This window comes from Chlorocebus sabaeus, chromosome 14, assembly GCF_047675955.1.
Source record: "Chlorocebus sabaeus isolate Y175 chromosome 14, mChlSab1.0.hap1, whole genome shotgun sequence".
In the NCBI taxonomy this organism is placed as follows: Eukaryota; Metazoa; Chordata; class Mammalia; order Primates; family Cercopithecidae; genus Chlorocebus; species Chlorocebus sabaeus.
The window spans coordinates 47,341,975-47,352,631 of NC_132917.1; the positions used below are offsets into that span (position 1 = coordinate 47,341,975).

The following is a 10,657-nucleotide window of genomic DNA, read 5'->3' on the forward strand; positions in this document are numbered from 1 at the left end:
GACTCTTTACACAGCATTCTTCATAAGGTTGAGAAAACGTGAACTGTTTATATCCAAAAAAAGGGAGAAGACATGATGGAGAGAATAGGGGAACTATCACTGCTCCCAGCTTCCCCTTGGTACCACTAATGGCTGGAAAAAGTGGCAAGGGAACAAAGAAACGGTCAAGAAATTGGAGAAGGGGCTGGGAGTTGGGGGAGAACACAAGGAAGGGAGGCAGAACAGCAGCTGAAGTCCTGGCCTCAGGCTAACGGGTTTTACTTTGGGGGGTGGATAAGGGGCGGTATAGATTGTAGGAGAAGCAGGTGGGAAGGAGATCTAGGGAAAGTGATTCTGGGGCAAGTGGTCACCCTCTCCAGGGTAAAGGAGTTAGAGGCCACTGAGGAGGAAAACACAGGGTAAAAGAAGAAAGGGGGGAGACTATGAAAAGAAATAAAAGCGCTGAGGGTGGAGAGAGAAGGGGCTTTTGAGATCATCCTGGAGAGGAAACTGAGGCCCGGGGGTTGTGGGTGGAAAATAGGAAAGAACCGGTAGCCCTTGGCACGTATTCTTAGAGGAGAAAACGGAGGCTCACAGAGGTCAGGTCACGGAGCCGGCCAGTGTTGGAGCGCAGGCGGCCCGGATTCTCCCCCATTAGGCCACACTGCCAGGCAAGCCACCGCGGGGTGAGCGCCAGAGGTGGGCTTTCCTCCCTCACTGAAAGCCGAGAGGGAGACAGAGAGAGAACGGGGTCCGGCGGAGAAGAGAGGGCGAGACAAAAGTAAGCAAAGGGACATTAGAAGGGAAGGGAGAGCCGAGGGACGCTGACCGAGCGGCCGAGCAGTGAAAAGGGCGGCAGGTGAAAGGCACAGAGAGGAAAGACGCGCGGGGGGGGCGCGCCGCTCACCTATGGTTGACACCACGGTGCCCACGAAGTAGAAAGCGCCGGGGAAGTCCCAGCGCGGGCGCAGCGCGTCGGCGCGGACGCCGGCGGCCAGCGCGGCCTCGTAGTGCCGGAGGAAGGCGCGCAGCTCCGGCTCGGCCACGCCGTGCGCAGCGCTGAAGTTGCGCAGCGTGGCGCCCCAGCGCGCCCGCGCCTCCGCCTCGCCGGGGCTCTCCAGCGCGGAAAAGACTGTGGCACCCGCCACCAGGTAGAGGCCGATGAGCGCCGCCAGCAGCACGAAGCGGCCGGTGTCCTCGTTGAGGTGCGAGCGGCGGCAGCAGCAGCAGCAGCAGGAGGGGCGCGGCAGGCGGCGGCGGCTACGGCGGGGCGGGGGCCGGGGGCTGCGGGAGGACATGGTCCGGAGCTCAGCCCCGGGGCCGGGGCGGCGCTCGGGGCCCGGGCCGCGACATCCCCCCGGCGGGAGCAGGAGCGTGAGGATGGTGGCCAGGGGTCCGGGGCCGCCGCGGAGCCCCTCGCCGCCTTCCCAAAGCCCGGACGGAGGGGCGCCTCCGCCTCCTCCCCGGCACTCAGGCCACACGCGAGTCCCGTGGCCCAGCGGGTGCCCGGGCAGGGGCGCTCCTCTCCGCGCCCCGACGCCTCGCCGGCTCCCGCGGCTCCTTACCCGCCGCCCTCGGGCGCGGGGCTTCGCAGCTAGGCCCCTGCCGCCCGGTGGCCGGCGTCCGCGGGGCCCCGGGCCTCATACTCCTCTCCAGACAGGCCGCGGGCTGCGGGCGGGGTGGGCCGTGGAGCCCGGGCGCCTAGGACCGGGACGCGGCAGCAGGGCGGGGAGAGAGCCCCCGGGGGCGTCCCATGAGGCGTTCGGGCTCGGCGGCTCCTAGGTGCGGGCTCTGCTGGCAGTCCTGCTCCCGACCCCGGGGCTGAGCTGGCGGCGTCGGCTTCGGAGCCTCGGAGCCGAGCCGAGTCCGGGAAAGCGCTCCTTTCTCAGCTCCAGCCGAAGAGCCGCCCGGCAGGGAGAGGCGGAGTCACTGGCGCCCGGGGCGGGGTGTTGGGGAGGGGTGAGTAGGGACAGGAGGGAGGAGGTGGAGAGTTGGGCTGCCGCGACGCCTCCCGGTGGCTCCGGCGGCACTAATGCGGGGCACCGGAGCAGGTGTCCGACTGCGGTGCGAGCTACCACCTCGCCGGGAAACCTCGTCTTGCTCCTCTCTGCGCTTCGCCTCTGGAATCCCTCTCTTATCTCATGCCGCGGTGAAACTTTGTTCAACTTGGTGGTGCTCTGAGGTCTCCAGGGCTGGAGGCCGCGCGACGCGAATCGCGGACACTGGGTTCTCGGGCGTTAGTCCGAAGTTTAAGTTACCTTCGTTCACTCCTTTGCCCTGGATCGAACCGCAGCGCCAGGACGCAGCGGGTTCCATTGGAAACGGGGAATCGGGGAGAGGCGGTCGCTGGGCTCCGGGCGACCCGGGAACGAGGGCTTTTGCTCCCCCTCCCGACCGAGCGGCGGCCGGCGTCAGCACCGCGGACAGCGCATCGGTGCCGCAGCCGCGGGCGGGCGCAGCTAGGGCTGCAGGGGTCCGAGGCGCGGGCAAGGCTGCTCACCCCGGTGCGCTGTGCACCCCAAACCCTCCCTGTTTTCCTTTTTACCTCCCGCGTGTACCCCCTACCCGCCACCCGAGGCAGGTGCGGTCGCTGAAGCAGGCTGCTGACAGGGCGGGGACGCTGCGGAATAGAGACGGGGGAGGAGTCAAGCGCGGGTGGGGGACCAAGGTGCCACCGGGAAAAAGAGCCCAGGCCCGGCTGACTGCCGGGCTCCTTTCGCCACCCCAGCTCACCGACTCCTCTAGCCCGGGGCGGGGAATAAGACCCTGGCTGCGGCAGAGAGTAGAGGAATAGAGGAGGTGTAGGGGAAGCTCACTAGCAGCTCCCCTGAGGCCGGCGCGGGGAACGGTGTGCTATGGAACACCCCGGGCAAATGGTTGCCCTCCTATGCCCCACCGCGGCAGAAAAAGACGACGGATGCCCCGCGCGGCTGCGGGTGCTTCTCTGCTGGACACAAGCCGGCTTTGCCGGTGCCACAAAAGTTCTGGCGAGGAACACCCTCAGTACAGGTGGAAAATCATCCTCTTCGGGCAGCCGGTTCCTTCCCTGTCCTCCCCCTTACTATGGACTGCGGGAAGCAAGACCCTGGTGATGATGTGATGGCAGCAAATAATAATAATAATGGTGACTATACTTAGATATCCCAGGTGGGTGAGCGGTGGCAAAAAGCAGATCCCTGCCCCCTGCCCCCCCCCCCACCCATTTCCAGTTAGGGGCTAAGGTCAACCAAAAGTGGTGGCAGCAGCGTCAATTACGGGTCATAGTATTAAAAGTGTTCCCTCCACTACTCACTGAGCATTTCACGCCTTCGAAACTAGGGCCGGTCGCAGAATGAGAAGTGGGCTGCAGACAGGAGAGCTGTGAAAGCTGAAAGACATCTGACTTGGGATGTTGACTGTCCCAAACCAGGGTGCTCTGGAGATTTGGTTCTTCCCAGATATGCTGCCTCAGTTTATAGATGGAGCCAAGTACACTTCCCTCTGTGTTAGGGACAGATGGGTAGAAACTCCACCACCACCATGTCAGAACCAGGCTTCCTGGCACTGGATGGCATGTGGCTAGTTTTGCAGGGCTCTTCTTAGAATGGGGCTAGGGTGTCTTTGTGTGAGAGGGAGAATATCTTATCCACCAAGAAAGCTCAACCTCCCTTTTTTCTAGAGCACTGTAGAAGGTGTATACAAACACAAATTTTTGTTATTGCAGACTATTGTTATTATTGCCAAAACAGTAAACTCTTCCTCCAAGGCTTTGGCTCCCCTGGACTCTCCACAGATGCTGCCCTAGGCCCTGTTCCCCCAGTACCTCCACTCTTACAGCTTCAGCACACAGTGAGGACAGCCCTGTCATGGACCTTTGGGGCTGGATTCCACTTGGCTGGTCAGCTCTTGACAGAAGCCCTGAGAAGTGTCATTCTAGGAGTTGCCCTGGAGACTCCAGATGTAACTGAAGGGCATTGCCAGGCCTCTCAGAGGCTATCTTTGCTCAGACTCCCCAAGCAAACACAGGGTGCTTCGCTGCAGTGTTCTCTGCTTCTGGGACCAGTTCCTTGCCCAGTTGGCAGAAGGCCTGTCTTGTCCTCCAACTTGCTATTCTAGCTTGATTAGCAGTAAATCTCTGGCATCAATCTCGGCTCCGAATGACCTAATCAATTTATGTAATAGGGAAATGATGAGTTCCCTGCACATACGCACGGGGTTTTTAGGGAACCAGCCCCGTGATGAATGCAGCTTTTGCCCACTAAATCAATATTTAAGCTACTGACTTCCAGCTGGCTATGCTCAGAGCCTTTACCTCAGTCCTGAATTGCTGCAATAGACTCCTAAGGAGGAGGGCTTGCTTCGTGTCTCCCCATTTAGGTACAGCCTGCCTGCACCTGCCAGTCATTGCTGTAATCATGCCCATCTGATCTGATCATGTGATTGACGTATTTAAACCATAGTCTCCAATGGCTCCCCTAAAGCTATAAAAATGTAGGTTTTTTTTTTTTTTTTTTTTTTTTGAGACGGAGTCTCGCTCTGTAGCCCAGGCCGGAGTGCAGTGGCCGGATCTCAGCTCACTGCAAGCTCCGCCTCCCGAGTTCACGTCATTCTCCTGCCTCAGCCTCCCGAGTAGCTGGGACTACAGGCGCCTGCCACCGAGCCCGGCTAATTTTTTATACTTTTAGTAGAGACAGGGTTTCACCGTGTTAGCCAGGATTGTCTCGATCTCCTGACCTTGTGATCCGCCAGCCTCGGCCTCCCAAAGTGCTGGGATTACAGGTGTGAGCCACAGCGCCCGGCCTAAAAATGTAGTTTTTAAACCCTTGAGGCTGCCATTCAAAGACCTTGATGAGGTGATTCCTAACAAATCATTCTAGCCTCATCTACTAACTTTTACTTATTCTCCAAGTACTCTATATCCAGCCCAATCACCAGGCCTTTACTTGTGCTGTGGCCCCTACTGCAGCACTATCTTCTCTCTTCTCCTCTCCAGCTCTTTTTAAAAAAAACCAGCTCAACTCAGGTTATACATTTTTTCCAGAAAGTTTTCCCTTTGTAGGATATTTTAAGCCAATGATTTTGATGCCATCTTTTCAACTCTATGGTTATTGAATCTGCTATGCATGCAAAAATTTCAGATAAGACATGCAAACAAGTACAGCCTCTCTTTTTCTTTTCCGTCTCTGTGTCTTTCTGCCATATGTATATATATACACACACACACAAGCACAATATAGGACTGTTAGCCAAGAAAATTAGGTAAAGTCAAATGGAACCAATTGGCAACTCCACTCCTAGGTATATACCCAAGGAGATAAACAAAAATGTACCTTCACAAAAACTTGTACATGAATATTCATAGCAGCACCATTCATAACAGCCAAAAAGTAGAAAGTGGTCAACCTGTAAGTCCATTATCTGATTAATAATAAATAAAATGTAGTATATTTATACAATGACATATTTGGCAATAAGAAGGAATGAAGTACTAATATATACTACAATGTGCATAAATCTTGAAAATATACTAAGTGAAAGAAACCAGTCACAAAGGACCACATATTGTACGATTCCATTTGTATAAAATGTCCAGAATAGACAAATCTATAAAGACAAAACAACTTAGTGGTTGCTTAGGGGTGGGAGTTCAGGAGAATGGGAGTGTCTGCTAATGGGGATGGGGTTTCTTTTGGAAGTGATAAAAATGTTCTAAAGTTAATTGTGGTGATGATTGGACAGCTCTGTAAATATACTAAAAAGCATTAAATTGTACACTTTAAATGAATGAATTGTATGATATGTGAGTTACATCTCAGTAAAGCTGTTAAAAAACAAATACAATGGGCTGAGCGTGGTGGCTCACACCTGTAATCCCAGCACTTTGGGAGGCTAAGGCAGGTGGATCATGAGGTCAGGAGAACGAGACCATCCTGGCTAATACGGTGAAACCCTGTCTCTACTAAAAATACAAAAAAATTAGCTGGGTGTGGTGGCAGGCACCTGTAATCCCAGCTACTTGGGAGGCTGAGGCAGAGGAATCGCTTGAACCCGGGAGTCAGAGGTTGCTGTGAGCTGAGATGGCGCCACTGCACCATTGTACTCTAGCTTGGGTGACAGAGCAAGACTCCGTCTAAAAACAAACAAAAATATGAATTAAGATAATCTTTATCCAAAAAAATGGAAATAGAAATTTATCCCAAGGAAAATAATTTCTTTTAGAAGTGAGAAAATTTAAAACAGTTTAGTTGTGTTACAGAGAAAATTATGAAATTAAATTTGAATAAAGGAGTTTGCTCCAAAATACTTTCTCTTAAAAATTAATCTGTGGTGGTAAAATTTTGGTGACAAGTTTTGCATTTCAAGTAGTAGCAGATCCAAAATGTTCTGGTTGCCTTCAAACCTCTTTGATCTTCTTGTTCTCAGAATTCCTCTAGTACTCATTGTCTGCATTACTTATTGACAATTAGCTGTGTAATGGATACTTTTTTTTTTTTTTTTAGTATGGAGAAGATGGTTATCTCTATCCCGTGAAGGGTCAGTTGAATTGCCTTCTTAGTAGTATAGATACAATAGCCCTCCTCCCCCCATTTTCCTGGAATTAAGTTTTAATAAAACCTTTTATGTTTTAAGTCATTTGACACATGTTTTGTCATGCCATGTTTCACAGAGCTGGTAGCTGGGAAGAAGTGAACCAGTTTTACCCAGGGCCTTCCAGAATGGAAGAGAAAGACATGTGATTTGTCTTCTGTGAATTTAAGGTCAAGGAGTCTTGTTGAGGAAAGCATGGGGAGAGTCTGGCCACAGCCCAGGAGCTGGAAGAAAGGCCCCTTGAAATAAAATTATTCTGGGGAAGCAGGAGTCTGACTGGAGGCTTAGACAAGGGTCTACGTGTTTTGGTGACACAGGATGTAACTGATACTGGATGCCCTGTAGTTCAATCTCTCTAGAACTGTGTGGGATTTGAAGACAAGTGTTGACTCTGGACTTGTGACCTGAGAAGACAGTAGCCTTGGCGCCTGAAGTGGTTCCTTATGATGAAGTGCATCTTGAGTGGTGATAGGCAAGACATGTCTCAAATGTACAGCAGCACTTAACCATAACATTTGTAATAGCACTTACAATACTGTCCTCCTTTTCTTTCCATTGGCATTTGGAGGACAGGGTTCCTGTTGGACTGGAAAAAAACATGGGTAACATGCCTCTGTTTTCATATTGCTCTTGTGTCTAGATGTTCTATCCATTATTGAAGGTGAAATATTGAGGTCTGCAACTACAAGAGTAAAACTCTCTAGTTCTCCCTTCAATTATGTCAGTGCTGCTGTCATATATTTTGAGGCTCTGTTGCTTGCTGTATATATGTTACAATTGTTATAGCTTCTTGATGGATTTACCCTTTTGTTAATAGAGATGGTATCTGATTTACAATGGTTTGACTTACAACTTTTTGACTTTACGATGGTGTAAAACCATTGCACTTTTCACTTAATGTGTAGTACTCAGTAAATTACATAAGATATTCAACACTTTATTATAAAATAAGCTTTGTGTTAGACTATTTTGCCCAATTGTAAGCTAATATACATTTTAGACTTAGGATATTTTCAACTAATGGTGGAAATAGAAAAGAATTTATCCCAAGGAAAGTAATTTCTTTAAAATAAAAAAATGGGAAAATTGGAAACAATTTACCTGTGCTATAGAGAAAATAATGAAATTAAATTTGGATGTAACCCTATCATAATTTGAGGAGCATCTGTATATGATATCCTTTTTTGTCTCTTATAATAAATTTTCTTTTTGAGACAGGGTCTCACTCTGTTATCCAGGCAGAAGTGCAGTGGCACAATTATAGCTCACTGCAACCTAAAACTCCTGGGCTCAAGCAATCCTCTCACCTCACCCTCCCAAGAAGCTGGGACTACAGACATGTACCACCATGCCTGGCTAATTTTCTTATTTTTTGTAGAGATAGGGTCTCACTATGTTGTGCAGGCTTGGTCTCTCAAAGTGCTAGGATTACAAGCATGATCCACTGCAACTCGCCTACAACAATTTTTGACTTAGAGTCCATTTTTTCTAATATTAGTATAGCCACCCAGGTCTCTTTTGGTTACTATTTGCATGGAATATCTTTTTCCATTCTTTCATTTTCAACCCATTTGTCCTTAGATCTTAAGTTAGTTTCTTGTAAACAGCATATAGTTGTGTCATGAGACTGTCTTATAACTCAACTTGTTAAAAATTTGTGATTGTTCAGCTGTTTTCTGGTTATTTCCAAATAACTGATGAACAGATATTTATTGAGAACCTACCAGGTATAAAGCAGTGTGCTATAATCTGTGTGTGTGTGTGTGTGTGTGTGTGTGTGATGAACCTTACTCTCCCTGCAAGAGCTTAGAGTCTGGCTGAGGTGATAAGATGCACATGTATGAAGCAATAAGGACTATGACATAGCAGATACAGTTAGGAGCTGACTGTGTGGTACTGGTCACAGAAGGTCAGAGAAGGGAGCCTGTAACAAGGGCTGCAGGAGTCAGAGGAAGCTTTGGATATCAGGAAGAATGGGGGCAAGTCCTAAAGGATGGGTAAGGTTTGGATTGACTGAAAAGGAGGGAACACCCCAACCAGGAGTATTGACCTGGGTGCACGTATAGAAGCCAGAAAAAACATATTGCATTCAAGGAACTATGGTGGGCTAATGTTGAGTATGGGTGAGAGGAGAGGGAAGAGTCTGTTTCTCATAATCCAGGACCTCCATTGGTGTCCTCTCAGCCTCTCAGTACAACTTTAGGACATAGACTAACTGATCCTGTGAAACTCAAAGGTGAGTTTTTCCTTCTAAAATGAGAGTCAGATATATAATGTCTGTGGACTCTGGCTTAATGAAGCCAATTTTATGGCAAACTTTGTTTCCCCACAAACATGGCCACACTGAAAGGCATAAGCTATGTCTGCAGGGGAAAAGGAAAACAAATGAGGAACATATTGGGTGCAAAGTTGGGGGCTCTGGTATTAAAACCTCCCTGGACTCAGTTGCCACATCTGTCTTTGTAAAGAATGCACTATGTCATCTTTAAGTCACCATAATATTTGAAGATTAATGAAGCCACTAATTGCTGCCTGTTGACAGGGAGTTTGGAAATGAAGACAAGAATCCCAGAGTGAAGAGGAGCCTTAAAGCTTTGAGGGCAACTCCTTATTTCCTAATCCTCTTGTCCAGAAAGTTGTGGGTTCCTTGTCTGAATGTCTCTATGGAGCCCTGTCTTCTAATGCTGAATCACTCTTTATTAAGAAGTGATTTAAAAAAAATGTTTTTTAAATATCTATTTCAATTCTTTCTTATTTTAAAATCTAATCCAGATTTTTTTGTTCTCTAGGAAAGGCTATACATGTATTGATTTTTGTCTCAAATGGATTTTGATATAACTTGTTAAGACTGTATAAGTAATGCATAATTAAATTCTGATATGACTTTTAAAAACTATATAAAGTAATGCATAATTAAATTCTGATATGACTTTTAAAAACTATATAAAGTAATGCCTAATTAACTTAGAATAATTGGAAAATTCACGAAAGCTAAAAATAAGAAAATAAAAATTACCCCAATTCTATCATATTATGCAGAGAAAATTACTGTTATCAGTCATTTTAATGATCTTACTGCCTAGTTGGCTGGCTCTATCTATCTATCTACATATACATACACATATTTGATTTTAGTAAAGTTATAGGATATTTTACATACTACTTTAAACTTACTTTTTTATTTAACATCATGTATCTTTCAAGACATCTTTTGATTTAAACCTACTATGTGCCAAGTACTGTTCAAGGTACCTGAGACTGTTCAATAAACATGGAATTTATATTACTTTCATGTCAATAAATACATGTGAAATATCATTTGTTGGCATAGTGTACTCTAAAATAAAGTTTTAGCTGAATTTCACATTGGTAGGTATTGCTGGATTCTTAAGATTTCCTATTCTTCCCTCTTCTGTCTTTAGTTCATCACTCTTTTTTTTCTCCTATTAAAATATCAGCAAGTGTTTGAGTTTGGCTTCTCAATGAGACTTCTAGTTCCCACTCAAATATCTGTTCAACATCTTTTTTTTTTTTTTAGCAATAGAACACTCATTTTATTTGAGATGTCACTGTGACCAGTTACAAGACCCTATTTTCCATTCTCCCTTATAAGGTGAGACTGTATTTTTTAATTCTAGCAAAATATTATGTGGGACTTCCAGGAAGGCTGCATAAAAGAAAGCTAATTCCACAGGAAGGGGGGCCCTTTTGCCCTTCCACCATTTCCCCTTCCTCAGTCGTGCTTCCTGGAATATAGATGTGATGACTGGAACTCCAGCTGCCTTCTTGAATCATGAGGTGACTTTGAGGATGGAAGCCACAGTGTGGAGGAACAAGTTCCTGCTTGAATGAGTCTGAGATTGGAATTTAGACCTTCAAACGTGGTGAGACCATCAACAGGCCTGACCTTCATTTGCTTCAATTTTTTCGTCTCATCTCCCAATCTCCCCTCTTCTCTCAGGTATTTGTACCTTGTATTCTCATCATGATTGACTTTCCTGTGGGATTTTTCCTTCCACTTGGTTCCTCTATATTCTTGCAGTTGGGAGAGATGAAATATGAATAACTTTCTAATCCAAAACCAATAGGCTGTCAGAACCAAGAGTGAAAA

The 10,657-nt window shown here is 47.7% G+C and overlaps 1 protein-coding gene across 1 annotated transcript in view; it reads right to left on the reverse strand.

Moving 5' to 3' along the window:
- The window catches only part of KCNK12 (potassium two pore domain channel subfamily K member 12), a 50,981-nt gene extending 49,378 nt beyond the window's left edge, over window positions 1–1,603 (reverse strand). The window contains exon 1 of the mRNA XM_007970711.3: window positions 887–1,603. Coding sequence (XP_007968902.1) covers window positions 887–1,277 — 391 coding nt within the window. The 5' untranslated portion in view covers window positions 1,278–1,603. The remainder of the gene's footprint in view (window positions 1–886) is intronic.
- Window positions 1,604–10,657: the final 9,054 nt, after the last annotated feature.